The sequence below is a fragment of the Pleurodeles waltl genome, chromosome 2_1 (assembly GCF_031143425.1).
Source record: "Pleurodeles waltl isolate 20211129_DDA chromosome 2_1, aPleWal1.hap1.20221129, whole genome shotgun sequence".
Classification (NCBI taxonomy): domain Eukaryota; kingdom Metazoa; phylum Chordata; class Amphibia; order Caudata; family Salamandridae; genus Pleurodeles; species Pleurodeles waltl.
The window spans coordinates 559,609,937-559,627,391 of record NC_090438.1 but is presented as its reverse complement, the minus strand read 5'-3'; the positions used below and the strand labels follow the sequence as shown (position 1 = coordinate 559,627,391).

At 40.0% G+C, this 17,455-nt stretch overlaps 1 protein-coding gene across 8 annotated transcripts in view; it reads right to left on the bottom strand.

Annotated features, from left to right (window-relative positions):
* ARPP21 (cAMP regulated phosphoprotein 21) overlaps nt 1-17,455 on the bottom strand; it is a 309,256-nt gene that overhangs the window by 240,552 nt on the left and 51,249 nt on the right. For all 8 annotated transcript variants that reach the window (XM_069214895.1, XM_069214912.1, XM_069214885.1 and 5 more), the window contains exon 9: nt 16,746-16,886. In XM_069214895.1, the coding sequence (XP_069070996.1) occupies nt 16,746-16,886 (141 nt within the window). The remainder of the gene's footprint in view (nt 1-16,745; nt 16,887-17,455) is intronic.

Below are 17,455 nucleotides of genomic sequence, written 5' to 3'. Positions count from 1 at the left end.
ACATTTCTCCTACATAGGGCATAACATCTGAGGTACTTTGACTGATGTTCAATGTCATTAAAGCCATTGTCCACTAGTGGAGCCAATGAAGGCTCCACCAAACAGAAATGTGACAGTTCACCCAACTTAGAAACAGAGCAGGTGAAGTGGGAGCTTTCATGGTCAGGGTACCCTTTCTGGTTTGTGTGTGAGTTCTCTGTCACCCAAAACCTTAAATAAGTCCCTGAGTTTGGTACACACCATTTGGTGGTATTAAATGAGTATGTACTTATATACGTGCAATGGCAGATTAAACTGGCATGAGTAGCAGTCTGGGAGCTCTGTAATGGATGTTAGATGGCTTGGGTTTTGTGTACATATATCTGCTCCCAAATACTGCCCCATACAATGGCCCTACAAAACAATAGTTTGGCTTACAAATGAACCAAAAATAAGTAAATTATTAATTCAATAGCTTTCTTCGGTTTGAGTGACCTTGGTACTACAGAGCAGTAGGGCATGAAAGTAGCTTGAAACATTTTAACTGTTTTTATGGCAAATGTAAGGTATACCTAACGTTCCTAGTTTTAATGTTGTCACACATGGCACTTACTCTTCCCAATTTAACATTATCACAAATTGTAGACAAGTACTTTAATTTCACAGTTTCTATTCACATAAATGATGTTCCTGCAGCACAAATACACAATGAAATTTAGAAGGCAAGGCAATTTAATAATAGGAGCTGCTTAATCAAATCCAAGTTTTCTAAATGACTGCCATTGTGTAAAATCAAGGGGAATATAGTTGCAGAGATGTTTAATGTGATCGCTACATTCAATTGGCTTATTATTCACACAGAAGGTGCTTGGTGGCTGCATTTGTGGTACAATACAAAGGGGAGGCCGAGACTGATGCAGTATTCCTGCACTTAAATACTAATAAATAGTTGAAAAATTACTGGAAAACCTAACTTTTTCAAATGTCAAATGCTCTGTCAGGTCCTAACCAACAATGAAACTAATTTTGCATTTTTATATTGTGAGAAATGCTTATTTAGAAGTAAATTACTCTACTATAGTATTGTTATTGACCAAGATGCAGTATTATTTTTTGGAAAAGAACAATGGTCTCACAGAGAGTGAGTATTATAGTCCAATATCATAAAGACAAACAATGGAGTCTATATTAGATTCACAAATAATGAAGATACTGCATTTATTAACTTTAAACATATTAGTGGGAACATAAGGCATCAAGAAAAATGTAATGCTGACAACAACATTTAAATAAACACAAGACAATTTGGTATACACTCAGGCATTCCTCGAGTGACATAAAGTTATATACATAGGGAATGTCACATGTATTGGGTACCCATGCTTGAAGGAGCTTAAATAGCAAATATATAGAAAGACAAGTCAGGGTGCTGCAGTTGACGATGTTTCAATCACTCAAGAGAATGCAAGGATCATCATTAGGACACAAATGCACCTGAGGAAGGGAGTTTACTGCCAAGGTAACCAGATGCCTACCCGCTTCAGAAGGGGACAGACTGGGGCTATGGTCCCTTGCAGGGGAAAAACCCATCTATGATACAAGGTATGCTTGTAGGCACTCCGTGTCAATATGAAGTGAGCATCAAGCTGGGATAAGGCAAAACGTGGCTGCGATATTTCTGTACTCTATGAAGAAATAAAAGTGATAAAATGAAATAGAAAGAACAGACAACAGATGACCCTTTTTTCTTCTCTATTTGTACTGCTTTACTTTGTGTGTCTCTTTACAAATTATTGGGTCATGTGGTTTCTCTTTTCTGTTTGAAAGCTTTAAAGAAGAAAGTGCTAATCTGGGACTGTCCAATGTTGATCCTAAGGGTGTATCCATGCTAGATGTTTATGTATCAAAATTGAATTAATTTGCAAATGTTTAAGCCAAATGGCAATCAACTTTATTTGGTTTCCTGGAAATCAAACATTAACCCATCTCATATTTGGGGTTCAATCTTGGATACAAATGGAGCTACACATTATGTCCACAGGTGGTCAGTGGAAGGCCGATCAGATAAATTTTAACACTTACCTGGGGATTTAAAATGCAAAAAAGAACATGTGTAATACTAAAACAAATATGGGACTTCAACAAATGTAGAGCAAGCTGTGACAGAAACAATTACAAGGAATCTCAAATGGTGCACAATACATGTCAAATTGGAGAAAGGAATAAACTATATCTAGGAGAAAAAGATAGATTCACCTAAGTAGTGAGTCAGGCGTTCTCAGTCCATAGGCTTCCTCAGAGTCCTACTCAATGATTACTTTGCCACTGAATGGTGGAACTGAGAACTTCTGATCAAAGCTTATAAAATTAAAGGAGTGTGCAGAAGGCACCCATGCATATGGATGTGGTGAACTACCACACACCCTTACCACATGTAGGTGCCTAGTCCCTCATTAATAAGGAGGCTATAAACATTCAATCATTTTGACAGATAACAGTAGGTGAGAGGGTGATTGGAACCAGAAGCTCTTTATCAACTAGAAGTATGAGATATTATTAAATAAACTAGAGGCAACTACTAAGTCATAGATCCCTCTTTTTCCTAACCAATAGACAAATACTGCAGCAATAGTAAGGCAGAAGGGAGAAGTAGAAAAAAAGAAATGAGCAGCCAATTTCCTTGTCCAAACTGTGCAATACAGTGACTGCACAATATGTCCCACAGGTATCTAAGATGAGTATATACCTGGAAACTGCAACATAAGTTAAGTTGGCTATGCTAAAGGATGAGACATCCCTGTCAGCAAGAACCAATGATGAACATACATGTACCCAAAATCTACATTATCATGTGTTTCAAGGAGTTGATTAGAGAGTAAAGTGCCCTGATTGTAACAATGTTACATAACACCTCCTGGCCAAGAAGCAATTAGATGACATTTCTCCTCATTAATTGTTTCCATTGGATTCAGGAGATTTGCCTCCTTCTTCATGGCACTGGACAAAGAACTGCATTGGAATGAGACTGCTGTCATAAAACTGAATTAATGGTTCCAGGAAATAGTCAAAAAGCACCTTTGGGATAAACAGATCTTTGACTATGGTTGGCTCCCAGTAAGGTTTCTTCTGCACCTCCTGGAGCTATGTGAGGTTCTGAAACTCTACATAAAATCTAAACTTTGTTATGGGAGGAGAGATTGGCACCATATCATAGATGCCCTCATTCCTCTGTGGGGAGGTGAGTATTTCAATGAACAGAACAGGTAGAGCTTCGAACAGGAACATAATCTATTACCTAGCAGGACGCAATTCTGCATTCCCCTGCTTAGCCGTAGTTCAGATATTTGGATACACATTAAGGTACACCATCCCCTGTTATTTAGAGAAGGTAGGTGTAGCTTTGATAGAGCATTGTTTTGAGTATCGTTAGGTTTTAACTGAGGAAGCTGGTGAAGTTGATGATATCATACCAGGTGAGATTGGAAGATGCTCCAGGTCCATGGGTTTCGCACAAATGAGGAAAAAGTGTCTGAAATAAGGGGGCACATACAATGTCAGAGTCGCTGCCTATTACTTTTAGACTTTGCTCTAACCTTCTGCTCTGAGAAAATGTTTTTGCTGGCTAAATTGCTGCCCTCAGCATCGGAGCACTTGGATTCTAATCCCAGCTTTGACACTAACAAATGTGTGAGTGCAAGAGTCTTGGCAAATCACATTGTCATCCTTTATTGTCATTGGAAACGTGCTCATTGTACAGTTATGTACAAACTATTGTCGATAAAATGCCCCAGTTATCGCAAATCAATTTGCCATCTCTATACCAACTGATCAACTGCCACTGGCCTTATATTCTACAATTTTAATATAGACATCTAATCTTCTAGATGTGTATAGTAAAATGCAAAAAAATAATTTGTGAAGGGTCAACGCTCCCTAATGCAAGGACAGGCAAAGAATATTCTATTACTGAACCCGTCCGTTAAAGGCAGACTACCAGGAATGCTGGAAAACCTATGTTCTCAGCTAGAGGAATATCTCCCTGTATACTATGACCACCGAGGATCTGCTGTGGGAGAGAGGAAGGCAGACCGACCCACTCATGAGCTTTCTGAAAGAGCTCAAACAACTGTAACCAGATGCTACAAAAACAGCCAAGCTACTGAGACATTGAAGGAACTGTGGCTTGTAATGGATGCTAATGCTATCTGTGGTACTTCCCATGGTGTTCAGGAAGGACCTCAAGACTTGGCTCTTCGACTGATCCTCATCGTCCCTTCCCTTCCTCCCCCAGTGCCTTGAGACCCTCACGGGTGAATAGCAGTGCTCAACATATCCCTGATTGATTGATTGATTGACTGGTGCACTGAAGGTTAAAACAGCACATGTAAGGGATCTTAACTTCTGATACATTTTCTTGAGTATTGGATATTTACTTTACACACAGGTGGCATTGCCCTCCTGAAATAATTTCTTCTCTGGCTGGGAGTGAGAGAAAACCATTTTGTTGGAAGATACGTCTGAAGAAGAATTGACTTTGCCCAAGCAGGAGTTACATTTGTGATGACTTGGGCAGGTGTCTTGATCTAATACAATGCATACTGTGATTAGTGAGACAGCACACAAGTGCTCAGGTGAAGGTCGTAATTTGACCTCACTCTGGATGGTATGCCATCAAAATTGGATCATGCCCCTTTGTAATTATCTCATTTTTTTGACTGCTCAACAAACAATTAAGCTTCTCCTGCAGGACATGGGTACCTATGCTCGATAGAAGTATCAGGTGATTTCAAAAGGTTTTCCTAATGATGGTAACATAAAATGTGCTTGCATGCTCCACATGGTTGGCTCCAAGACAAGACCTGAAAAACGTGTACAAAAGAGCTAAGTGAAACTGCTGGTAGATAAAAGCAAATGATATAAGCCCATATTGGTTCAGACTCAAGCTGAAGTATGGAAACATAGGTGAACAGAACACAAACAATAAAGGAACTGGGGAGGACGTGTATCTATGCAGAGGAAGGCAGTAAGGAATGTACAATATTGGCTACCTGGTATTCTAATTTTGATGTTTTACAAATGATTTAATTTGTGTGACTAAGTGACAACATCTCCAGGTGCATCCTTTAAATTATTTGATTAATAGTAGATTAATGTGGGTCTTTTGTGGTGCACAGTGAAGGTATAAGGCAGCAGAAACATAAATATTCATTCTTTATGCATCCTGAGTGTTCTGTTTTCAGTGTTTAAAGATATGGGTTTCAAAATTTTAAATTCAGCAATCTGGTTGTTATATGGCTGAAATCGTGATGGGCGTGCCACTATTACTAGCTACATCCAGCCCACTGAATTTAAAGCTGTCAGCTGGGTTGGCAAACATTTTTCTCCAGAAGCTGCTTCCACGACCATTGTGAGAGTTGCTTCATGGATACCAAGCATTCATTGGGGCCCATTTTAAACCTGTTGTTACATAAGTTATATCCAAAGCAGTCTCCGAAATCAGGGGTCCATCATTGTAAATAGCATAAGTAATATCCTCAAGTCACTGAGAGCTTTCTTCCACAGCATGTTTGTATTTTTGCATTTTTTTTGTTTGGGTCCACCAATGTTAATATGGGAGGCCTAGAAAAATGGCTGCTGTTATTAACACGAAATGAGGAATCCCCCTATATTTGTTGGCCCTTCTCACACCATTCCTGGTGGTGTTAGGTCCACCAAAAGTGGTTTTACAGAAGGTATAAGCAATGAAAAAATATCAGTGGGCATAAATATTGTACTGGGAAAGCCACATTCCCTCACCAGTGTAAATGAGGCAGGAACTGAGACAAGAGTAGATAGTACAACTTTTAATTTATAGCCTAGATCATGTTGTTTTTTCTTTAAATGAGGCCTATGAAGTCTTATAGCAACGCAATTAACAGAAGCATCAGAAAAAACAGGTAATGTCATACCTTTGAACCTGTATGTCCTGCTGATGAAAAGAAACAAGAAGTTAACTATATCTACTTATGGATAAAAGAAGACACAGCTACCTATAGGGTCTCCATCTAAAGCTGCTTTACCACTATCTCCTCGCCAACAGAAATCATGGAAAAAACTTGCCATTGCATTTTTAAGGAATATATTTAGGTGTGTCTGTTATTTTCCACACAGATGTTTTTTTTACTTATGTTAGAGTTTTGCATTTTGAACATAACTTTACAGCAAGATTGATAAACAAGTATGCAAAAAAAACAAAGTATATTGGGAGACCATGGCATAATGTATTGGTTAAGTGGAAAAACAATAACGTAGTTCCTTTTGGCATCAAGGATTTAAAGAAAGGGATAAAGTGAAAATCTTTTAACTGAAACTTGGGGCAGAGTGGATTCAGAGGCAGGCACTGTGTATGTAAACGAGTTACCAGTCTGTACGGCATATGGTAGTTCGGTCACAATATACAGTAGGTGAGTTGCAGGGAGCAGTAGGAGGTTTAGTCCACAGTGAAAAGGTGTAGCAAAGGTAGGCAAGGGATAGGGTGGGAATAGTGTGCAAGGGGACAGGCAGGTCTCGTAGACAGGTATATAAGCAGTACATATGGTGTGTTCATGGAGTGGAGGAGTCAGGGGAATTACTTAATGGAGGGAGATCATCTTGGGATCATCTTGGGATGTAAGGTGTAGGAACTGTGTCAGTAGTGTCCCACTCTGGGGACAAAGGACACCTGCGAATATGGTGAGCCTCTTCATAATACAGGGTAGCACCCTCAGCTGACCCCTACTTGTCTACCGCGCCCTGTCAAGCTGTCAATGGAGTGGAGGAGGCCAGCAAAGTGAGGGAGGATGCTGTGTTTCTTTCTGTGTTTGAAGGTACCAAGGGTGCATGTCTCCCAAGTGAATTTGTCAATGAGCTCAGTGACCTCATGAAGTGTGGTATATATATCTTGCCAGTATGTGATCAGAGCGGGACAGGATCACTGCATGTGTTGGAAATCTGTATTTCCTAAGTTACAACAGGAACAGTGCAGGTCTGCTGTGGGAAAGTAGCAGTTGAGTTGTGCAGGTCAAGTATGCACAGTGGAGGATATGGAATTGAAAGTTTTTCAACCTAGTATTTCTCCAGACGGAACAGGAAACGTTTATGCCTTGGTCCATTCGGTATCATTTAGCACCCTCCCTATATCTTCTTCCTATGTGGTGTTCAGGGATTCCAGTTAGATTCAGGTGTGGTTGTGGATCACTTTATAGAGCCATGTCATCAAGTGACCACCTTATCCCATGGCGAGGAGTGTCTGCAATACAGTGTGTTTATAGGTTTCTTTGTCTCTGGTCTGCCTTACTGTATGACAAGTGTTAAGGAGTTGGTGACAGATGAGGAACTGCCCAGCTGGATGATCAAAGTCTGTTTGAATCTTTTCAGAAGGGATAAGGTGGCTCCCTGAAAATAGGTTGCCAGACGTGGTCAGTGAGCAAACCTGCCAGCTGCATAGAGCCGAGCCAGTATAAGCACTTGAGTAGTGTGGTAGGCCCTGCAGAGGTAACCCTGGGGCATATGGAGGGATGTGCATGCTCTGGTCAAGCATTTGTAAGCTACCTTTACTTACAGCGAGCACTGGGATGGGATCTGATGGAGCCCGCAGGAGTAGGAAGCTTCTAAGAGCAGTGGAAGTGAGTGGTGGGGAATGGTGGCATGTTTCTCTGAGATTGGGATTAGCTATCCACTGAGATATCCATTGTAGTTGGGCCTCTAGAAAATAGGTCTCGAACAAAGGGGCACCTAGTCCACCTTCTTCTGTAGGCAATTGTAGCCTCCTCAAGGCTACCCAGCAGTGACGGTTTCCCCATATAAGTTTGGTGAGCAGAATGTTGAGTTCCTGAAAGAAACTGCAAGGGTGTATCACTGAGAGGTTGGCAAAATAGTACAGAAGTCATGGTAGGATCACTGTTTTTGAGAGTGTGATCCTCCTAGTCATCTAAAGTGGGAGTCTTTTCCAGACATTTACCAGAAATTTCAATGACACTAGCACAGGCACAAATTACCATCAAAAAGATCAAATAGGGAATGGTAGAGGAGAATTCCTAAGTATCGAACTGCAGAGTTGTGCCTGGTAAGTGTAGCTCCACCCAGAGTGATCTCTCATGGGGTCAGTTCAGTGCGTAGTGGTAAATGGAGGATTTGTTCCAACTGACCATTAAGCCATGTAGTCCAGCGAATGATTGTAATGTGTTTTGGATGTGGGTGAGGTTGGTATGGGCATCACAGAGGGACAGTAGGAGTTTCTCGGTGTACAATGACACTGCCTGTGACCTGTCAGCAAGGAGGATGCCCCAGGGTGTTTCATCCTGCTGCAGTGAAATGACCAGGGGTTCCGTGGCCATTGCAAAAAGTAGGGGTGAAAGAGGACATCCCTGCTGAGTGCTGCATGTGACTAAGATAGTTTCAGAGACATTGTCCACAAGGATATGCATATTGAAATTTGCACTTTACAGCAGAATTATGAACCAGATTCAGAATCTATTCTTCTGGTAGTTTTATGAACAGCTCAGGATTTTGATCATTTATCCAGAAAAATGAGACATGAGGGATGCGTAGTTTTCATATACTAATTTCTGCAAAAATAAGAGCATATCTATACCTAAATATTGTAATTGGTTAATTTTCGCAGGTTTTCCTGAAGATCACTATGCAGTATTGGAGCCCTCATGGGAAGTTCATCTTATTAAAGTAAAGATTATTAACGGAAGGAGTTTTCATGGAACCAGTCCTCTTACCACAGAAAGAGGACCAATAGAAGACAGGCATCAGTTGGCTTGGGTAGTCATGAACTGGACTTACACTCTCCATTTCTGTAGTTGGACTGTGCCAAAATAAAATTTCACATGTCAAAGACTGGAATTATAATAGAAAATCTACACCAGATAGGACATGTTTTTGTAAACAATATTTAGGATCCAATATTTATGCCCACTGATATATTTATCAATTGTATTCTGGCAAATATCCATGTGGAGATTACAGGTAATGTGTTTAGGAACAAAGATTTCTTCTGGGCCACAGATCAAGAAGTGGAAGATAGAAAATAGAGGCAGTGTGGGTAGGGAACCACTTGTCTGTCTCCCTGTCAAATGGCAGAAAAACCAAGAACCAAACCATCTGAAGTTATAAAACTGTTGGGGAGGCAGAAAGAACAAGAAATTGGCAGGCAACGTCATTGTGAGTCAGCAATACGCCTAGATTATGCAATTAATCTAGAAGGTGTTAAGGTGTGGTCCCTAATGGTTATGAGATTTTGAGAAGTCAGTTGTATGTTGTATGCTGAGAAATAATGATGTTACCTATGAGCTCTGTGTGTGGTGTGTTCTTGTGCATGCTCCTGGGCTGGGGAGGACACAACAGGTGCCTCCAGCAGCGCATCAGGGGAGTTATGATGTTGATTCAAGGATGTTCCTTAGCAGAAACAAATTAAAAAACAAACAAAGTACACCCCTACCAGTATTAGTTCAATAATCCTAGGTGAGCTGTCTATACATTAGATGGACTAAAAACACTTTCGTTGAAGACCTAGCAATGAGGGCTCCTTCCCAGCTGAATGTTAGCAACTGAACAGATTTTTTAAAATACAGAACCGTTTTTATGTGAATGGGACTCTGGTTTCAATACGTTATAAGGAAAATTCTGTCTGAACGAAGATATTTATTTCCATGGAGTGACTTGGAATCAAGAGCCATATTTATAATTTTTTCACACTACGCACGAAGACACCTTACTGTGCTGAGTAAAAGGGCATAATGTGTCATATCTATTAAGGTATAGCACATTCCTGCTCTTTCCTTGCACTTGCACACTTTTGGCTGCCTGGCACCAATGCAAGCACCCTTGCACCACAGTGCAAGGAGGCTTGCATTATAGAGAGGACTGGTTTTGTGTGGGAAGGGACAAGGTCCTGCACAAAAATAATCCTCTGAAGCCTTATCCTCTTTCTCTTTCCTCTTTTTCCTCATTCTGCGGCACAAATAGACAGAAGAAAAGACAAAGAGAAATAAAGATATTTCTTGTTGTTATGCCTCCCCTGGGAAAGTGTAGCATTTTGACACATTCCCAGGTCTACTACTCATGGTAAATAAGGGTGTGCACCAACATCCATGGATGGAGGCATGGAACACCAACACTCCACCCATGGAACTACTTCCTGGGGTAGTGTAACGCAAGGCAGTGACTTGCGCTGCCTTGCATCACTCCAGATTTACCAAACAACCGAGGGCCATGCAAGGTAGCCTTGCAGGGCTTGGTAAATCCCATCTAGGTTTTGCGTTACCCTTGCATTACCTTCCGTGGTGCAAGTACAATGCAATACTTTGGTAAATATGCCACTAGATGTCTGGCACTGCCCTACTCAATGTTTTATTACATCTCATCATGATCATCTTTTTCTTCTTTAAAGCTGCTGGGAGAATTGGGAAATATGGGTTAAATTTAAGACATACAGTGTGGGTCAAATCAGCCTGTAGTTTTAGAGTCAGAGGATTTGGTTTACAAATAGGCTGTCCTGGAGGGAAAATAACTCCAGACGGTTTTGCTAGTTGAACTTGAGCTTGCGACAAATTCCGCTCTCCTGGCGGGAATGGCAGAATTTTTTACCACTCTGTGTTATGCTTGTAATGCAGAGTTCTGGCCAAATTCTGCATATCACCAGATGGCGGAGACATTTCTTGTGAGAGGCTCACCAACGGTAAGCCCCCTAGTGTGATTTTTGGCTGCTTGGAGGGCATATGGTGTGATTTTCTCACCACAGTAGGTTGCAGGTGGTCACGACTGTTCATGGTCAGAAAGCTGCTGTTTGATTTGAAAATCTATTCAAGCTGCATCAAAATCAACTCAAGAAACAGACCTCTGGCGAACTGCTCTGAACCATTTGTGCTGAATTTTCATGGTGAAACAAGCTTCTAGTGCTAAAAATCAGTGCAAGCAGCACGAAGTTCCTTTTTCTGCCCATTTGTGGAACTCTGGGGAATATCACCGAGTTTTCATGCAACTCCATAGAATTCCACTAAGTTCTGCCCACCCCTAGAGCTTACCTGAATATTTCTGTACAAATTACTGTAACAGAAAAGTTTTAAAATAACGATCTCTTATGCCAAATGACCATGAAAGAGCAGTAGCGTCAGCCTTTTACCCCATGTTCAAATGAATGATCTTTCAGCAGAGAAGTGGATCAGAGAATTCTCCAAATATTTAGACAATGGGAATATCTTCTAGGCCAGTCAACATAGACATTATTAACAGCATTATTTTGGACTCATAAATGGGTGTAAATCTGATCCCTGGGGCTGAGAGGGGCTTCTCCAGCATTAGAATTCGCCGAGAAGTTTGTACAGAACCACACACCTGTGGGCTTGTGGGCATTTAATTTTTTTTCTCGGGCCATTTCGAGCCTAGAAAAGGCTGTAGTTGTACTCCTTCAAAACCCATAACTAGATCTGAAACACCATTAAAACGAGTGCATGGTGTATTTTTCCCCATGTAGAGGAGTTGCATTCAGACATACTTAAAAATTCTTCATATGAGAAAATACGTAGCGTTACATTTGCTCATGCAAAAATAACATTCACAAAAGATTTGTTGGAGTATTCCTGGGAAAACTGTGACAGTTGCAGCATACCCCGAGTGCTCCTGGAAATCTCCATGAATTAAAAAAATATGTAAATATACACCAAGCATAAGGGGAAGACAATGGGAATAATATTCTGATTTTGTTTAGAATTGGTATTTGGAATATATTTCATGTGAAATGTCAACTATGCTGAGTTAATATCCCCCTGCAACATATTACATTGAAAACCAAGTAACCCGTAGGGTATAGTGTATTTAGTTAGCTCTACCAATAAACATGGAGATAGGCTGGATATTGATTTGTAGACGCACAGACAGACAGAAGCAGCCTGCATATTGATCTACACAGCTTGATTTATTGATCTCTCTTCAGCATCAGCTGTTACTCAATTGTATTTGTGCTGTGTTAATCCTTCTTATTGGTCACCTATGGGTCACACGTAAAAAAGTGTACATTGTACAGTTCTTTCATTTAAAATAAGCTTTTGAAACACTGTATTTGTTAAAACATAAGTAAATGAGAACAGTTTGATTTATGGATAAACAGGTCATTGTCAGCTTCTTTTTTCTCTACATTTCCTTTATTTTCCCAGGGCCTAACTATCTGATACCAAATTATTCACAAATACTTAACCCAGCAGTAAACCAATTACAACTCGCACTTTGATGGAATATGTAAGCATGGAAGTTCATTTGCTTTCCCACCTACACATGAATACGGAGGGATGAACATCAAATAAGGATGTCCATTCTGACTTACACTTTGTCATCCACAGCACCACCCTTGGTGCCCATTATCTCGGGGATCGGACTGGAAGTAGCAGAGGCAAAACGTAAACAGACATAATTACTTTCCGCATCTCTTTCTCCTTTTCTAACCACACAATTATGTGGCAGTTGAAAAGCCTAGTGGGTCCAGTGGGTGATATAGCAGGGGGAGGGGATGTAGGATAAAAGCGTGTGCATTGTTATGTTAGCTATGCTTTGTATTTGAATAACTCAACATCCAAGCATAGATAGATCTATTTGCATGCTCAATAATATATGAGCCTTAAACCAGTTTCTACCATAGGGATTTCAAAAAGAGAGGAAAGCATGTCAGTTTACGGTAATCATTAGAGTCTAGCAGGTAGCTCATAGGAACACCAGGTCAGTGGAGCTTATACCCTCCTCTCTGCTCGCCACATACCGCCTTCCATATTTAGAGATCCCCGCCTGCCTGATGGGGATTGCTTTCTTTTAGGAGGAATTCACCCTCCACAAAAGGCACACAACATTGCTAAGTCAATGTCATATTTGATGTGTCCACTCAGCAAAGTGCAGGGAGTTTTTCCATGTCATCTAGACCTTTGTGAGTTTACCGTACCTGGGATCACCATTCCTCACATTATGGTCCGGGAAGGAAAAATGAGTGAAAGCTGCACATTCTAAGTTGAGAGGAACGTTCAGCCACTGTGACCTGGTAGCCCAGTGGCACACCAGCTTACAGGCCAAGGTTTTATGCCAGTTGATTCAGTTGAGACTACGGATGTATAAACTTAGCATTCAACCAGATTCTAAATAGAGCAAGGAATCATAAGTTTGGTTAGGTTGGGCACCTGGCATCCTAGAGCAGTACCCCTGCCCTGCCAAACTCAAAATTACATAATAAGTCTGCAGGTAGAAATGCAAAGAGAGTGTTACATATTTTCAAGAACATGAGCTTCACTCTCCATTGTACAGTTGTTCTACAAACCTAAGGTAAAGAGAAGTCAAGCTATCGGGCCTCAGAAAAAAGTTGTGGGCAATAAAAAATTGGCAAGTACAAATCGACTACAGATGACTGTTCAAAGCATAATACTCCCAAAGATACAAGTAAAAACTTTGAAACTCAAAAGTTCCTGAAAATATTCTGGATACTCCATCTAATGAGTGGATGATGCTTTTTATGGTCATTAATTGCTTTTTAAACACTATTGAATAAGCTGAAGGTCTATTATGTGGTCATAATTTGACTTTTAGCCATAAAGTGCTTATATTTCTAATATAATCTCTCCAATTTCCATTAACTACCACTAGAGCATCTCTACATATCAGATATTCTACAATCCACGCTCCTGTCCCCCCTTTTATTGTCTTTAAGAGTTCTTGAGTGCAGCTTGATGCTTTCCACTAATAATGAATCATATCCAGGACATCATCCACCAATCATTATTATAATATTATAGGCTTTCAAAGGCAAGATAGATGCTCAGCTAACACATTCCTCAGCACTTAGCAAGCATCAGCAGTCATGACAGAGAAATAATAAGAAGAAAAGAGCATGTTTCCTCTGTTGTAGATGGACTTGGACATTTAGGTCCAGTCATGTGTTATTGGCATGTAAGCCAAGTCAGGCTTAAAAAAGATTTATCCCCACAGAGTTAAGATACTATGGTACCACCTGGTAGAAGCGAAATTCTGGCTCGGTTGTAGTCTTTGAGAGCATGCCTGTGTTTTAGGCAGACAGTGAAATAAAATATGGCTGTGAACACTCTGAAAGCCAGTAGAAAGTGTCAGATTATTTAAAGACTGCAAAAGGAAGAATTCTATTAATATCTTAATGCTTGCTATACAGGTTTCATGGCACAGAATAATGATAATTTATTTCCTACACATCAAGGGCTTCTCCCTATCTCTTTCTGCCAGGAACATCTTAAGGATTTTAGGAGCCCTGGATCAAACTTATTTAAGGGTCCTATGTTCTGAACTAATTTGAATTTATAATTCAATTCGACATTGTTCAAGCCTTCTTTGGCCAGGTCACTGAAAGTGCACAGACACAGTCATCCAAATCCTAAATGTGTTTATATCAAATATTCAGAATTAGCCAATCATATTACTGCAAAAGAATCTTTGTGGCACCCACCCATTTCTGTTATGTGAGGTCCTGTTTTGATCTCTTTTTATGGACGTCACATTGTGTTGAAAAACAGAAACATATCTCAGTAAAACGTTTGTAATAGACTCCCATACATTACCCACATTAAAGATTAATTAAAGGAAAATGGTGTAAGAAGTATTCATGGCTATCAGGGCAAGACTCTGCAGAACAGAGGTGTCTTTACCTGGGCCCCCACTGAAAGGCGGGTCCCTGCGCCAGAGCCCACTTTTCCATTGCCGTAAACTATCTCTGATTGCTCATCTGCCAACTTCACTTATTAGAGCATGGGAACAAACCTCAGCGATGTTGCATGAAACATAAACACAACATTGCTGTGTGAAATATCTGTAATAGACTCTTACACATCACCCACATTAAAAATAAATTAAAAGAAAGCAGCATTTAAAAAATCTGTTTAAGAAGTACTCAAGGTCCTCAGGGCAAGCCTCTCTAAAGAACAGGGCTAGTTGTATCAAAGGACCCCCACAGGAAAGCTGGGGTCCTGTTCCAGAGCTGACTTTGCCCATGCCTTAAAACGTCTCTGCTTTCCGGGTATCTGGAAAATTGATAAGGATCTCCAGATGCTCTCCAGGGTAAACCAAAAACGAATGCACTAAATATGGTTTGTAAAATCATTCCAAAGGGCTGGAAATGGAACACATTCGGTGGTGCCACTCAATCACTCATTTGGTGTCATTGAGAGAGAGGAATTTATCTCACTGGATTATTCTAAATGTAATTATGTTTTTGATACAAAACACAAACTTTCAAACAAACTGATTTAGGGCTGCTGGCTTAATAAATTATATGCCACTAAAATACTCATAGAAAATGATTTTGCTGTCCTTATTTATGGAAAAAGTATGTGCGGAGTATTTTTTTTATGTATGTTTGACCAATAGAGGGTCTGTTTGATGTTGGAAGGGAGGATGAAACTGGAGCCCCATTGGACATGACAAAGAGTGTCTAAAATACTATTATGTCTCCTACTGACTTTTTCAGGGCCCACTGATTGGATGAATTGAAGCATATTTATATGTAGATCGAGATAACTGGCCTTTATGTTGTTTGTGAAGGTTACCACTTTTCTCTGGATCTGCCTGGTCGTGGTTTTTCTCCTGCAAGTGTTATTTGGTCCCGAAAACACAAGTAACTTCTTCACACAACTGCTGTAAAACCCTGTAGTGTCAGTAGTTGGTGAAAATTATGTTGCGAGTGTTCAACTGTTCCTTGTGGGTGACGTTTGCGTACTAAAATGGGGTATAAGCGATAAATAAGCAATTCCAAAATCCAAAGCTTTTTAAGCAAGAGCCCTATTTGCATCGAATTCCACAACCTTCACATATATATAAAGGTTTTGTGAGAATTTTGCGAAGGTCACCAGACAACAACTTTTCAATTTCGCATAGCCCTGTTCCCGTGGTTTAGTTTCTGAACATACAAATAAATGTGCTTGGCAGCGCTCCAAATGTTGACATCAGTGTTAAACAAATGTAAAATACTCTTCGAGTACATAGGGTGCGGAACTGACATAGAAGCAGAAGCAACACAAGTGAGCTATTAACGGAACGGTCGATTGACATTTTCAATAAAGGTAGACATTAAAAAAAGCACCACTGCAAGCAGCCTATCTGCTTGCAGCAGCAAGTAATTGCCCGACTGAAAAGTGGCCTTCGAATTTATGCTTCCTTAAACCTCGCAATGATGCTTAATCTCGTTTTTATTAAACCATGCGGAAGAGAATTACATTATCTGGCAGCTGACAGAGATTACATGTACTGTGGAGGGAGCTTAATGCATTGATTGCACTTCCGTATTACTGAATTTAAAGGCATGAACTGCACTATTGCATAAGATATCAGGCACGATAACACCGCGTGGACATTAATAATGAATTCCCCTTGCCCGGATCATTTCATAAATACATCTGTGAAAGTATATCTCTCTCTTTACATTTGGTATTCATTGAGGCTCCTCCCATTGTGTATGTCAGAGAGAGAACGGTGTTGTGCCATGAAGTGGGGTCGATGCCTAATTAATCAGATACAATTAGATTAATTACATGCAAATATTTCTTATCCGGAAATCCTCAAAATCAGGCTTGAGTCTGATTATCCTGAACCTACTATGGTTCTCCCTCGTGTACGTAATAACTTTACAAATAAATATATTGTAAATAAAAGCTCAATCACAGATTTGAACAACAGGTGCAGTTGTGACACAAAACGAACCTCATTGCGGAAGAAAAGCAGCTGGATACTTTAAAGGTAATACTTACATTCTGGTATTGGTGGTCTTGTTGATGATTACTGATTTGCCAGTCTGGTCCACATTGTGATCCATTCCAAAGTAGGCTGCCACCCTATGCACCAACATTCTCTGATATGATGACATTTGAGGAAATTTCTTAAAATGATTGCTAGAATTTTAGAAAAAAAAGGATTCCTGATTTAACAAAGGATTAGTAGTAAGGCATGCTCACTTGTTTGTAAAACAATCATATCTAAATACACGAGTGCTAGTAAATACATTTCAAGGTGTCTACAAATCTAAACTGAAAAAATCATTTTTCATCACAAATCATTAGTAAACTTGAACATTGATCTTTACAGAGAATGCTGCATCTGAGCAAAATGCACAGTAATTAATTTGGTCTTTGGTTGCTGTATTTAAATAATAAGGAATGGAGCAATTACATTATCTACTTTTAAAATATGAAATCAACAGTCATCACAAAACAGAGAAGGCAAGAGTGCCCGATTCAAAACCTTTAATGCATGTGTAGTAGGATTGTTTTAGTTATTGGTAATTGACACTTGTATAGTGCACAGGTGGCCATTATTATGATGTCATAATACAGATAGTTTGAAATCACTATGGAATGTGGTATACAGGAACTGGAACGTGCGATCAACGGTAGATAGTATGGCAGTACCTACGGTCCTGCACTTGCTAGAGCTGTGTGATTCCTGCTGGTATGTAGGGATT